Source organism: Carassius auratus, chromosome 15 (genome assembly GCF_003368295.1).
Source record: "Carassius auratus strain Wakin chromosome 15, ASM336829v1, whole genome shotgun sequence".
In the NCBI taxonomy this organism is placed as follows: Eukaryota; Metazoa; Chordata; class Actinopteri; order Cypriniformes; family Cyprinidae; genus Carassius; species Carassius auratus.
The window spans coordinates 3,052,812-3,068,561 of NC_039257.1; the positions used below are offsets into that span (position 1 = coordinate 3,052,812).

A 15,750-nucleotide genomic window follows, 5' to 3' on the forward strand; every position below is an offset into this window, starting at 1 on the left:
ATATATATATATACAGGGACGTGCACAGGAATTTTGAGGGGCAGTTGCTCTGATCTAAAAAAAGGGCACTCACAGAATTCACACCCTATACAAATTCCACAGCTGTACAATTTTCACACCCTATACTAAATTTACCCTATTCAATAGCCTGCTCATCTGGAATGAAGGAGCAAACATTCAGTGTAAGAGTAAAAAAATGACATAACATTATTTAATATTTATACTACGGGGCCGTTGAATGCTTGAATCTGATTGGCTGACGAACGTTCTGAGGCGTGACATTATTTTCTGGGAAAAGCATGGCGAATGTAGTTCCAGGCAGCTCTCTTGACCGCATTACAGTTCCATATCACTTCGCATAGTAAAACTGTAATAACGGAAATTACAGGACTAACAAAAACAACAACATGACAGACGATTTTCCAAAAGTACACATGACATTTCCCACTAGCGAGGTAATAACAGCGCTGTTTAGAGACGCTGCTGCAGTCTAATTCACACAAGCTCTCTCTCTCTCTCTCACTCTCTGTGTGTGTGTGTGTGTCTCTCTCTCGCTCTCTTTCTAATAACTTCATTAATAACTGCATTATAATACTACGGCTCAAGGCTCCATTACCAGCTTTAAAATGACATTGTGAATGTGAAACCAGCAAAAGAAACGTTGGATGAGATGCGGAAGAAATAGTCCTACCCACAATAGCGATTAAGTACAAAAACCGAACGAATCCCTTTAAATATATCATCTGATCGATGTCTTGAGGTGTGGTAACCGTGGTATATGCGGAATAATTGACTCCGCTTCGAGTCGTGACCGAATCACCACCTGAGATGTGCATTATTTTTCTAATACAGTTTTTCTCAGTTGCTTTGGTACATTTCTCGAATCATCCTTGAGAATTGCAAAACAAGAAGTGCATTTCTCAAAACAACTCGTACAAATAGCAGAACACAATGGATTACCTGCAAAAGCCAGTCTCTTGGTCAAAATCCTTAGATCATCTCTCAAAAATAAATATCTGTGTCAATGAACATATCAGTGCCATCATAAAGACAAGTCCTTGTGTCATAGTTTACGGATAAGACAGTCAGTTTGCTTAGTCATGTTGTCAATATAACTCTGGAGGGATGTTCTGATGTAAACTACTGTATTGAACAGTATGCCATATGTTTATGTATGCCATATATCCATTTCAAAAGTATACATTTACACATTACTGTATGGGATATTGATTGAAAGAGACTGGATAGAATTCCCAGTTACACTTTTACTAGTGGTCTGACCAAAAAAAAAAAAAAAAAAACATTTACAATGTTTTTGTGATATAGAAAAGGAAAAGGAAATATGGGCACAAAGATGAAAATAAGTCTTTTTTCAGAATGTGTAACTCTTGTGTTGTCCTGTCTATACAGTATAAGCTTTCCAACTGAAGATTCATGAGATGAACCTATTTCAGCTTTTTTTCAGCTATTTCAGAGAAATGGTTTATCATTGGTTTATCATCTACATTCTCTTCATTAGTCAAGATTCACTTGCACAATTCATGCCAAATTGACAAAAAGTCTAATAATAATGTGTAAAAATAAAAATAAAAAGTGTGCTTGGCAGTTTGTGACAACTAGATGAAACATTTTGCATTGAATGACTTATACGATGAACTAAAGACTAGATGTTTTGAGTGGTATTGACTATTGCACAGAAAACTATATAATACATTTTGAGCGACATGACATTAGCAACTGATAATGTAGGAAACCGCAGATAAATGTGCATAATCAATTGCATGAATGTATAAAAGCAATGGCAACTTGTTCAAAAGAATGAGAATCTGGTTTTATGATGTGTATAAATGTAAATGACTAGATGATGTGAAGGTTGTACAAGTAGTTTTGAGAATTTCATTTCTGTTTTGAAAAATGCACCAAAGTGACTGAGGAAAACTGTAATTCAACGGCCCGTCGTCAATTATTCCTTACTTGAAATCACTGCTTAAATAGTGTTTTGACATCGACAACCCAAGTGCATTTTACACCAAACTTGCGTCTAGTTAACTTTCTAAAGTAGCAATCGCTTCTCGGGTCGACATTAACACACTGACAAAATTATATTCAGAATAAAAAATATTTTTATACCACTTTTTAATGTGTGATTGTGTAATGGTTTTCACGAGATGCCAACCTTTCGCGAACTTTCTTCCAACACTCGTTCTCATGGAGACGCGGTGTGCAAGGAGGGGAGGGCTGTGCGCGCGCGAGTAACGTTATGTGAGAGAGACGCGTGAGTGAGAGACGCAGGGAAATGAAATGCAGCTGAACGTTTGCTCTATGAAAGACATTGAGAAAGACGAAAACTAAGGACATTTAATCTATAATTTTATTTTATTTTAGTTAGTTTTGCCAAACACACATTACAGTTTTGGTTCGTTTTGTAATGCCACGTTTTTATTTTTATTTCAGTTAACACAATTTTTTCCCAACTAGTTTTCGTTTTTTCGTTCGTTTTCGTTTACGATTATAACCTTACTATTACTTTTCCGACAACGTTGAGTCGTCTCACCCGACAACCGCGACAATCTCCTTCTAGGGCCGCTCATGCAGGCTCAGCTCAGGTGCCGGTCGCGTGCAGCGCTGCAGCCACGTAAAGAGAGTTTGCCCTTCCTCTACCGACTTTCACTTTCGGAAGGGTGCCCGAATATGGAAGTGAATGAGGCTTTACGATTTTTATTTATTTTTTTATTTATTTATTTTTTATCCAAGCCTACGTGAAATTCTGCATCCATAGTACGATTTTTTTATTTCTTTTTTTTCCACCTCGGAAGGGCAACGTGAGTCGAGAAGGGCATATGGGCAGTTGCCCGGGCAACCTGAGCAACCCCCCTGTGCACGTCCCTGTATATATATATAGACACACAGTAGGTCTGTCATCGAACCTAGCTGTCTAATGGGTGACAGCCACAGCAAAGACATGCCTGTGGTGTTTGCCATTGTATCCTCTTCAAGCTGCAATTAGTAGGTCATTGTGTTAGCATGCAAACCCTGGCACTGCTGAATTAGCTGAATTGTCCCAATTCATCGGAGAGATGACAAGGAATGTTCTAGGAATACCAAATTTCACCTGACAGACAGCACACCCCACGCGTATCTCTTTTGTTTAGGCTTGTCGCTCATTGACACCCTTTGTCTCCTTCTGACAACCCTCGAAGCTCTTGCTTGGTTATGCAAAAAAGCGTGTTATGTTCATGTTTGACTTCTTGAATTGTCTTTAGGCACATGCAGGTTGGGCCTTACCCACCCCAGGCCCCTGCACCGCCCGTGGGTTACATCTCCAGCACCCTAGTGTCTGATATTGACACAGACCTTCCTGACGAAGATGACGATGAGGAGGAGGATGAAGGATATGAGATGTCGCCACCAATTAGGGGCATCGAACACACGCCAGGCTCCAGCATGGACAACTTGGACAGCTCTGTTACGGGTAAGCATACATTTTTGTGATTACTTTCCCATTTATATGAATTTCTACTTTGAAGAAACATTCTAAAGTTCTTCATAAAGCCCTTATCTAAACCTTTGAACTATTGAGTTTGGTGCATAGTTAAATGTCCTGTGCAGACTGGATTCTTTCAGTGCAGGGGTGGTCATTTCATTTGTTCATTATCTCATCCGACGTCTTCGTAATTTCGGATTTCTTTCTCTGTTAAATCATTTAAGGACTCAGTTTGAACCTGCTCATGGATGGTAGAGACAAAAATCAACTTCAAAAATCTTTTTAATTATTTTTATTTAAAAGGTTAATTAAAATGCAGTCCATTTGGTCAGCGACGCCAAAAGATATGATCTACCCAGATATCAAATTACCATTCAACAGCATGTGTGGCATTAAGATAAGACAGTAAAACAGACGTACTGATCTCTAATCTAAAAGCAGCATATTTCAGTCCAGCGGGCACTTTAAGATTGTACTGCTGATGTTTATATGGGAACCGGTCATGGTTTATTCACAAGTGTACCACATGTGGTGGCTCTGTTTGCCCTAGCATGGTAAAATACTGTTTTGCTCAGCTTGTCTGACAATAGCTGGATTGTTTGTAATTATGCTCTCACGTGTGTGGCGGGTGCTTGTGTTTACTCCCACCTCACCTGAAAATGGCTCACAGTTTAGTGAGGATTTTCAGATAAACTGGACTAAACCTCAAAAATTGAAATAAAAGTTCACAATATTACTGACTTTACTGTATTATACTGATCAAATGAATTAAAGCCTTGGTGAGCATAAGAGACTACTTCTAAAACGTTAACAAATCTTACCAAACAAAACTGTTTGTTATATATTTATGTTAATGCTTATGTGTAGTAGGCTATTATTATTAGAACGAAATACTCAAGCACACTGCTTCCATTTTCCCATTAAGGTTTTGAAAAAAATCTCACGTTCATGACTCCATTTCCCCATTGAAGATAGGATGCACCATTTCCATTTTACAACTTACTGAAAGGATTTTATGGGCCGTCTGCCATAGGGGAAACGTGAAGGGTATGAAATTGTGGGGTTAGAATCTAAAAGTCCTCTGTTCTCCAATTTACCACGGGACTGAGGCAAAATGGGCCAGTGTTGTTCCTCTAATCGGGCAGAGATGTATTCATTATCATTGCACTTGTATGCATCGTCTTGGGTGCATAGATAGATAGATAGATAGATAGATAGATAGATAGATAGATAGATAGATAGATAGATATATAGATAGATAGATAGATAGATAGATAGATAGATAGATAGATAGATAGATAGATAGATAGATAGATAGATAGATAGATAGATAGATTTTGAGTCTCTTTCACTGGACTGGACCTCTGAGGTGCATTTTCCCCTGAACGCTGTAGTATAGGGTCGTCTCTGACACCTCTCTGGACTGAGATATCTGGAGAAACACAAAGCAAGCGCTGTTCAGTGGTGGCTGTGTCCTCCTGTAAGACTCTCGACAGCTTCCTTTCACTGCTTTCTTCCACCAGTGTCCTTTGTTTTTGCCCACAGTAGCAGCACCAAACTGACACTACACTAGTGCTGGGTCACTGTCAGACCCAGAGGCGGAGATTTGTCCTTTCTGAAGAGAATAAAACTGTTTTAACAACAGTTTCTTTTGGGCAGCTTAGTTAAGATGAAATAAAGATCAATCGAACATATTTTTTTTTATTGTGTCTCATTATTTATTGCATACACAATCCATGAGTTTGTGAAATATTGAGGGTGTTTTATGGGAGTTGTAACGTGAGCAGTGAGCTCACTGTCCTGGTCCACTTTGCTCCCATAAACCCTTGCACCGACTAAGGTCACATGTCTTGAGGCGGCCGTCTCCGCCTACTCGTCAAGGGGAAAGATTACGATGCTTAACGATATGCAGATGAGGGCTCAGGGCCGTGTAAATCAGCTTTAGAAGCAGCAGTGTGTTGGATGAGTTTTACAATCTTGCGTAACTTTATTTAGTCGAGCCGTGAATATTAACAGTGGATTATAGGAATGGAAAGATGCTTCAGCAGTGTCAAAAATACCCGAAAATGTTCCGATTTTTGTATCAGCCTTATATTTATAGCAGCTACAGTATTCTAGCTTCAAACATTGCCTTTCATGACTGCCAACTCCAAATTAGCAACAATTTGTGGGAAGTTCAGTTCATGGTAAGCCCCGCTGTATAAAAACATTTGGGTTTGCGAACATGATCCAAAATTGATGTTGGCCAGAGAATTGTTATTGTTCTGCAGCTGCCAGCAGTATTATACGGTGAAGAGTGCAAGCGTGGTATTTTCAGGGATCTGTTTAAGGTGGCTGGTTGTTAGAGAGGATGTCGTCTCTGGAGGAGGCAGGAGGCGCTGAGGCGTAGTGCAGGTATTCTGCAGGAGCTGTCCTCTATGATGTGGAGCTCTGTACCCGCCTCTGTCTCTGCCAGCACATCCAATTCATTATATGCAGTCTTGGTTTGCTGAGAGAGAGTCTCGAGGGACTCAACTTTTTTTTGCGAAAAAAAAGCCATATGCAGTTTCTCAAGAAATTAAAAGGAAGAGACTGCAAGGAAAGTGTTGTTTGTTTTTGTTTTTGTTTTTGTCTGCATCCTCTTCTCCCTTCTCTTTTAGACAAGAGAAAAAAAAAACTAAATTTATGCTGGTGCTTTGAAATTCTTTGTTATATTTGCAGGTACTGTAATATAATAGGACACCTTAAAATAAAATGTTACCATTCAAGATATTCATTAAATAGCTATATATTATAAGTAGTAATGCATAATTTTTAAAGCAGCATCTTTAATGCAGTGCTTATTCTTTTGGGTGGTTTAACTTTTTTCTGCATCTTAAGCTGGGATAGAAACTATTTTATCATCTACAAACTATAACAATACATGTAATAAATCTGTCACCAAAACCTTATTAGCTCAATGCTAGATCTTGAAACCAGATATATTACCCAGGCTACAGTAACCACTGTAACCTTCTTAACTTTCCTCTCGGATCATTAAACAATAGTCATGCCATCTCACATCGGCTTCCCTTAGGATGTTTCTACCGGGTTGCCATCAATCAAAACAATACATGCCATAAATCTGACAAGTGCCAAAGAATAAGAACAGCACGTAGCCGTGTGGTTGCTTTGATCATGCTGCGTGTTTCCGTGTGTGATATCAGCTGCTTCACCTCGGGCCACGAGCAGGTGCGTGCATTCCTTCCTATCAGAGCAATCAAAAGGAAGTGAGGTTGTGATATGTAGTCAGGTGTCGGGTGAAAGATTATATGGAGGATGGAAATAGGATGCATTACTGAAGGGAAAAAAAACTAACAGCTTGGATTAGAGAAGCAAAAATTATTAAATGACATTAATGTTTTATTTAATAACTTATGCATGTATTGTCACAGTTATTAATTGACTCATACCTTCATTGTGTACTTTTTGTTGTTGTTGTTTGCTTTGTGTATTTTTTTATTTTCCCTTTTGTCCACTTTGTCTCACGTTTGTTGTTTTTGTTGTCTTTCATTTTAATTGTTAGTCTTCATTTTCTGTAATTTTGTTGGCCTTGGTTTGATATTATTATTATTATTTTATTATTGTATGTTTTACATAGTCTACCCTCCTCAGTCATTTTGTTTTGTGTGGATTTTTTTGTTTTATGTGATTTTGTTGTTTGCTTTCTTTTTAATCTTTATTTTTTGTGTTTTTTGTGTGCCTTTGGTTGTGTGCATATTTATGTTTTTTAGTTTCATTACATAACCTAATAATTATAATGTTGGTTGACTCCTCTCTTATCAAACATAGCTCACTTGTGCTTTATAACACATGTTTTTTCACAAAAAAGAATTATCATTTCCAGCATAACAAAGACCAATAAAATTATTCTGGTAAATTTAGTTTGCTGTTTGCATTTATAAAGGCATTAATAATTTATTAGCATTTAACTATTAATAAGATAAAATAATCTGAGTACGTCCTGTTCTGGACTATAAAACTAGCAAACCTGGTCAATCTAACATCCATGCGGCCGCTCCCCTCCAGGCTCCATGGTGAATGGTTGGGGCTCGGCTTCAGAAGATGATGACAGAAACTTCTCCAGCAGAAGGTCTAGTGCCGCCAGCTCCTCTGACGGCTCACTCTTCACCCATTGCAGTTTTGCACGGGCCCTGGTGGCGGCCGCAGACAAGGCTGGTTACCGTCTGGACGGCACCAGCCTGAGCAAGAGAGGTCGGTTTAGCAGAAACAGGAATTTGAGTCTGGAATCTGGTGTTTGTTGACTGCAATATGGCTTACTCTTAACAGAATGTTGCTTCTTTTCTGATTTCCAATTTTAAGCTGGTAAACTCCTGGTGAAGCAGCATGGTGCAAATACTAACATCTTTATGAATTTTGCTTGGTGGGTTTTGGTGATGACTGTTTTCACTTAGCAGGGTTCTGGTCTTGCACTTTCATTGATGTGATTCAGTTTGCACTATAAGCGAATGAATTAACTGGAAACAGATGTCTAAAGATTTTTTTATTATGCAGGTTTGACTTCATGCCTCTTTCTGACTCTATGATGATCTTAATGTTCTCCGTAAAACCATTTCCACATTCTTAAACCTTTTCTCCAACAGGCTTTGCAATAGAAATGCAATGTATTGATTGATTCTGCTGCTTCTGAATTAAACTAACAAGCTATCTGCCCTCCACCTGAGAATCCTTACATTTTGAGATTAATTTATCACCTCTGCGAGTAGTGTTTTGGTAGCATTACGGGCTAAACAAGATTCTCTCTTTGATTCCTGCAGATAAAGGTCTACCTCATAGACCTCGTCCTGCCAGCCCGTTCTCCACAGATGGAAGCACGGTAGGCACACACAGCCTGGGTCACCAGCGGGCAGCAAGGCCCACCCGCAAACACAAAGGCCCTGGCACTGCCCCACACCGCCGCGATGCCAGCGCTGATGGTAAGGTTTAGTCCAACCAAAAGAACTAAATATTTCAGTCGATTAATTATGTATGCTATGGTTTAGACCACATTTGAAAGCCAAAAACCAGTTTACTGTAGATGACCGATCTCTCTTGTATGTTTTATTGAATTAATGTGGAAGTCCGCATTGGTTCAAGGAGACAGATGGGGTCATAAGCAAATGCATGTAGCAATAGCTAATATCCAAGCCATTATAATCATTTATCAAACAGAATGAAATCAATATTACCCTTTTGAAGGCATTTATTTAGATACAAAAGACACCTGCTGTCAAATGATGATAAATACTCAATCTACATAAATGTAAATGCTGTTCCTATTGTTTGAATTCAAATGGCCCATCCTGCTTCTTTCCCAGATCTGCCTCCACCACCAGAGCCTCCACCCTGCCAGACAGCTCGTGTCCAGGGGGCGAGGAACATGCCCAACCCCTCGGACCGCAAGGCTTCCTCCTTGGAGAGGCAACCCATGATGGGCCTGGAGGAGATGAAGAGTTCCTTGGACCGACAGGCCCGAACCTCACTGGAGCGCCACCAACAAGCCCAGGACAGACTGGGATCCATAGAAAGAGGAGAGGAGAGCAGAAGAGGACAGAAAAACGGTCCTGTTTCAGGTAGGATGATTGATGGCTCACCTTGAGTTCTGTTGACATATTGAAATCTTAAATTGACTCATAAAGGAGAAACCACATTAGAATTAGTGTTTTGAATACTGGTACCAAGCAAGGGAAATGCAAGTTAGTTAGCAACTTGTCCAACAAGGATTTCTTGGTTAGCCAGTCTCCAATAATCCAAACCAGCATATCCATGCTGTCCAGTCCTGCTCTTGGAAGGCCAAGGTCCTGTATTCAGCTCCAACTCTGACTAAAACATCTAAAACCAATCAAGGTCTTTAAGATTGCCAGAAACTTCTAGCTAGGTTGGCGCTAAACTTTTTGATGTGGCCGTCACATAATATGAATGGGCACTCCTGAACTCTGTGGTCATCCAGCTTGTCCATAAAGACATTTTGGTCAACCAAAATGAAAATTTGAATGGTTCACCAACTAGTCCAGCTCTTACCAGCCTGGCCTTTAGCAGGTTAATGGACATCTGAAATGCATTTTGGGTTTTACCTTGGTGAAATATGTGTTCATGGAAGAACTGAACCTGATCGTATATGTCCACATGAGTTAATCAGCCTGGCACAGTAAACATGCTCTTAATTCAGCAGATCAGGTCTGTAAAATATTATCTCGCCATCGTGGTCATTAGAGGCAGATGTTTGACAGCACCAGCTGTGGACCCTTGGCATTCATTTACGGTCCCTGTTGTAAAGGAGGCCAAGCTGGAGCAAACAGATTGCCTGGTCTCCCCTTCTTAGTGAGCTCTTCCATGGCCAACACAGGCCTTCTCCAGGAACCGGCAGACAGGAGGCACACTTACTTGCACAGATGTACCCTAATCGTTCCAGCCCTCATTTTTCACTGTATACACACACAAGCTGCAATGAAGCCGAGCTCCATCTGTGCCTGTCTGATCATTAGGATCCACCATTCTGGGTTTCCAGCCCAAACGAAGCATAAAGAACCAGGCCTGGATCTGGCGCGACACAGAGGGGGCTGTGGGTTGGGCAAGCCTTATGGTTTGGTCTCATATGTCTTCATTTTCATCTTAAACCTTCGGTGTGGAGATTCGTTTAGCCATCGGAGCAAATTGCTAATGAGTTGTGTTTGGTCAAAGCTGGCAAGAGTTGGTCACCTCAGTATTAGTCAGAAAGAAACCAATCATGGACATGTTCCGAACTGGAAAAGATTTAAAAAAAGATTTATTTACCACTAAATGTGTGGGCTTGGATATTTGTATGTTTTCAGAAGAGGCCATATTGCCATACAACAAACCATCATTCCCATCTCCCGGGGGCCACAGCTCTTCTGGGACGGCCTCCTCTAAAGGGGTCAACAGGTTCTCGTAAAGGTGAAGGGACAAGGGGACAGCACCAGCGCTCCACCATGGAGCAGGGCGAAAGCAGCTACATGGGGCCCAACGCGCAGTACTCTGGAGAGTTATGTGAGTCTGAACAGGTTATTCTGGTTCTGCTTTACTAAGTTTGGAACCTTTTTGGTTTAAAAGTTTGCCCAGTCAAGTGATGATGGTTTACATTTACTACAGCTGTATAAAGAACTAACTGACTGGCATGTTCTCTTTGTATTGTTTTCAGAGTGAGCCTTTTTGATGGAAACCTTTATCTGTTCTGGAAACGTCTCACCTGCTTGGTGCAATGGACTCGTGAAGCGTCAGAAGGAAGAAGAAAAAAAATATATATGAAAAGGACAAACTGTAAATGTGATGTAAAGATGGACATGCAACCCACAAGATCCGCAACATCCCCTTCCCCCCCACCTTCCTCCTTAAACGATTCATTCACAGAAAAAAGAAAAATGTTGAGGACAAAAAAAAAAAAAAAAAAAATGATGGAAGCCCTAAGATCTGAGTCGCCCCGCTTTGGTGAACTTGCGAAAAGGAAATTGAGTTTCCTGTAAATATATTCTTGAGATCGGAGATTGAAAATGACATTATTGTTATTGCATTGCTATGCAAGCCGAGTTCTGGTTCTGCGCTCTCCTCCCTCTTACGCTGTTGGTCGTTTGTACAATATGTGAATTGATGGGCTGTGGTGCCATAGAAATTATGTTGTCATCCATCATTTGTTAATACTTCTCATGAATTAATTGTTGTCATTATAATAATTATTATAATTAATTATTTTCTTTTGCACTGCAATTTTGGTGATAAGCACAAAACCATAGCTCCTGCTGACATGAAGAATTGGAGGAAAGGAAATGTGAAGGGGAGTTTCTGTACTGTAACTAGAGAGAAGAAAATATATAACCGTGTACAGAGATATATTAAGATATGCCTGCATGTATGCTGGCAGAAAGACTTACAGTTCTGACAAAATGAGTTACAAACTTTCGGCAGTGGGGTTCCTGAGAGAGGAACCGGACTCTCTCTGTGCTGGAAATAGTCACAGTTGGGTTGGGAAACTGTTTGCAGGGAAATATATCCTAGGTGGTTCTATTTTCAACACGTCCAGATGCCCCTACTACTAAATCTAGTCCACTTGGTCCAATTGGAACATATTTAGGCCAGATCTTTGAACTACACTGGACTACAGGTACCAACTTTGCCTCTTTCCCTGCTCACGTTGCAGCTTGCTTTTTTTTCCATTTAGTCTTTAATTTGGTCCATCTAAGCATAGCAAAATTAAATGACACCAACTTGGCTAACGTTTGGAGGTGATTTGGGCTTAAAGTTAAATTGGGCTTTTTAATTTTTGATCTCCACTTAAAATTTGACGACAAGCACTTGGAAAGTGAGTAATTTAAAAGCCATATGAATAAGCCTACAATACCCCTGCCTTCCCGTAAGGTCTCTGCCTTACTCTAGAGGTCTTGTAGACGTCAATTCCCATGCTTGTCTAGAGATTCTGTGTACGTCTCAAATCACGAGTGGAGAAACAATTCAGGTAACTTAATTTAACATTTTTGTTGAGCACTTAATGTATCTTGTTTTTTTTTATATATTTCCGACAATGTCCCAAAGCCTTGTTTTCGAGTTCTACTTTACCTTTGCGGGGCACTGAATCACTAAGATCCATAAGTAAATCCACGTTCATTGGTATCTTGATTCAGATAGTCGTCCTGTCATCACATGTGGAAGTCTCAAAACGACTATCGAGCTAAAGCCAATAACATTCTGAATTTGGTTTTCAAAAATACGGCAATATCTCTCACACGATTTTTTCACGTCCTTGGTGTGTGCTGTACGACGTCAGTCAAACCTCCAGAAAACGTTTCCACTGTCTTTGGCCAATGCATCCAGTACAGTCCAGTTGGTTCATTTTGCTTGATGAAATTTTACATATATAAATATATTATAAAAACATAATGTACAAAAGGCTGCTCAAAAGGATATTTTTTACTGTGGAATCTTCAGGAGTAACTGGTGAAATGACTGTTTTCTTTCGTTATTTCCGTCTTCGTTTTTGTATAATGTTACTGAGGAGAGCTCTCCCAAACCGGGCTGACGTGCCGTCCCATGTCTTTCTCTCAAAATCCACATCATTTCAACGCTAGTGTTCAGCTGTTTGGAATAATGAGGTGCGAACGAGTATCTCAGGTGATTTTACATCTATATCGGTGGTGTTGATGTGGGTGTATATAAATGTATATATTCATATGCATCCTCACGTAAGAGAGTTCATTCCATGGTCGCTATTGAAACGTTTCTCCACCCCTTGTACCTGATGGATTGCTATGCTCTCTCTTCCTTTTTGGCCCTGTCGACAGTGGATTTCCATTCCTTTCTCTTCCATCTGAAAACGTGCCGGTACACTAAATGTCCATAAGACAAAGATGTCACTTACAGAACATACCAAAATTAATATTGATATTTCTAATGTCTAATGCATTTTAGTGTCTTTTTTAATACTTGTTTCTTTAAACATCACAGTGTTGTTGTTTTTTTGTATTTATTAAGATAATAAAGGTATATTGTGAAAAATGCATCAAGGTCTGTGGCGTGTTTCTCCTCGATTTCCTTCACACTTACTGCGTTTCACACCGAGGATTTGCTTTCATGGGCTGAATCGGCTGAATTTGAGATGCCCAGATCATTTTTTATCATTTGTATGCACAACCTCCTGCTGCCTTCTCAACAGAAAGGCTACAAAAGGATGATAAATACAAAAACGGCGACAAAAGTCATCAATCTTTTGCAGAGATGGGACACATACTGTTTTTTAATGGCATATGCTCTTATTGTGCCTCCCTTTCCATCTGTACTATATACATGCGCTTTTACAGAAATGTAGATTATGTACTATGAAAACTGTGAGCTTTAGAACGAAATCCCTAGAATCTTCTTCTATATGAGTATGTGGAAAAAAGCTTTAAGGATTTCATAATTCTTCATAATTATTCTCCTTTTGGCACATTTAGAGAGTCATTCAGACAGATAAATGCATCTTTGAGCAATTAGATCAGAGGTCTGATGAATGAGATTACAAACGACCCATCCATCCTGCCAAATCCACTAAATTCTCAGTGTAACTCATCCAAACCTGACATTTAGCTGACTAGACTTCATTTTTTTTAGGGTACAAGAACATGCTGTTTTATGTATGGTAAAGATGTAATACAGATCTCAAATGTCACATAAGTACAGGAAGTTGGTAAAAACAGATTACTTTTATTGTTAATATTAAAGTAAATCTAAAAGTACCTAATCAAAGATCTAAAACCGAGTCATCATTATTCACCTTCATGTAATTCCAAACTCATATTACAATCTGTAGAACATCAATATACAATGAAGGGGATGTTTTGTCATTTATATAATACATATCAAAGTGATTTTATTGAAAGATTTTATTGAACACTAAAGGTTCCAAAATGTATTTTTTTTTTCCAGCAATGTCATAGAGGAACCATTTTTGGTTTCCCAAAAAAACATTTTAGAGAACAGCTCATAAAAGAACTGTTTTTTTTCTTAGTCTGAAGAAGAATTTAATAATCTAAAGAACATTTTGTGCAAAGGAAAGTTTCCATTCATGATAAAAGTGGTTCATGAAACCATCAATGCCAGTAAATATCCTTTATTTTTTAAGAGTGGCGTTTATATTCTTTCTTGGCTACTGCTTGGATTCAGGCCATGAATGAAAAAGGAACCAAACTGAGAGAAAAAGAGACAGACTTGCACTGTAAAAAAAAAAAAAAAATGAGTGCAATTTTAACTGTAAAATATGGTAAAAATGCTATGGGGAAAGAAACTGTTAATAGGTTAACAGTAAGTTCCAATACTATATACATGGAAAAACTGTAAAGATCTAACCAGATATTTCATATAATTTTACAGTAAAATGCTGTTAATTGTAAAATTTTTAGAAGTAAAAAAAGAACAAATCAACCTAATATTTAGATCAGTGCTTGCTTGAATGACTCTGTGCACCTTCCATATATTACCATCTACTTCAGCTTGTGGAAATGCTACTTGTGATGGACTAATTCTACATCTCTTGTTGAATTTACTAGTTTACAGTCAAAGTTTGTAAAATACAGTTTTATACTGTAAATCTTTTGACACTTTTTTTGTATTTTTTTTAACTAAATTATTCAGGCAACCACAGCTGCCATAATTATTATTTTTTTTAAAAAGAAAGATTTTTATTGATACTGTATATAGTGTGTGTAGTACACACAGAGCTGTTGTGTTCACTGAAAAATGATTGTGTTTGTGTTTATCCCATAACCCGGCTTGTGTTTTCATTTCATCTGACCCTTTGAGTAAACTACACACAGAGAGAGACTGCTGCGTCCTGTAAGCTTGCGAGGCTGAAAAATAATGACTAGCTCTTTTATTTCGCCAGCAAAGCAACTTTTCCTCTTTCTCCCAATTTCATGGCTTTTTCCTTCTCATTTTTCACCTGCTCCGCCTAAATGCATTTTCCCTTTTTCCCCACTTATTTGTGGAAATGATTGCATTCTATAGTTGCAATTTTAACACCCGTCTGCACCGATTTATCGCTGGTCCTCATAGCGATAAGATATGAGCTCACGCTTGACTATTGACTTTTAATTGTGTGTATGGAGCATGCAACATTTAGTGTTTGATTTCATTGTGCCGGTGCTGCATTTGAACCCACGACTGCAGCAGATAAATACACAAGTGTGTTGCCATTTGTGGTTGTTGGAGATGTGCTGGTATGTGGGTTAATTAAAGGAAACATCCCCGGCTGCTGTTGCTGTTTTTCCCCCCTCTCTTTGTATTCTCTCTCACACACACAGTAATGAGGAATGGAAGCAGAGAGGCTGGTGGTACCAGCACAGCACAATTCATCATTCATGTCATCCATACCAAAGCCAGCTGCTTGGAACAGACACCAAAAATTAGCATTTCACCCCCATCCCTTCTCTCTCTCTCTCTCTCTCTCTCTCTCTCACGCACGCTTTGAGTCGCTCTTCCTCATCAACCTCATTTTGTCACTTCCTCACTGTTAATGGCCCTCTCTTCTTATCATTTAACTGGGAAACTAATTCCTGTCTTTGATTACTGTCAACCGCAGCACAATGACCCGTATCCGTCTCCTCTGGTTCTGCTGAAACTGCTGTTTCACTGGATTGGATGTCAAGACAAATAATTACGCTCTTTTTAAACTTCTGGTTTGAGTTTCTGTCTTGCAATATGTTTATATTCATGGTTTTATAAAGTGTAAAGTACTCAAAATACACAGCGTTTAGGCCTGCTTC

General features: G+C 39.1%; 1 protein-coding gene across 1 annotated transcript in view; it reads left to right on the top strand.

Annotated features, from left to right (window-relative positions):
• LOC113114761 (roundabout homolog 2-like) overlaps positions 1-13,010 on the top strand; it is a 69,762-nt gene extending 56,752 nt beyond the window's left edge. Inside the window, 7 exon segments of the mRNA XM_026281730.1 lie at positions 3,264-3,472; positions 7,532-7,717; positions 8,281-8,439; positions 8,821-9,075; positions 10,315-10,391; positions 10,393-10,510; positions 10,662-13,010. Of these exon segments, the coding sequence (XP_026137515.1) occupies positions 3,264-3,472; positions 7,532-7,717; positions 8,281-8,439; positions 8,821-9,075; positions 10,315-10,391; positions 10,393-10,510; positions 10,662-10,663 (1,006 nt within the window). The 3' untranslated portion in view covers positions 10,664-13,010.
• Positions 13,011-15,750: the final 2,740 nt, after the last annotated feature.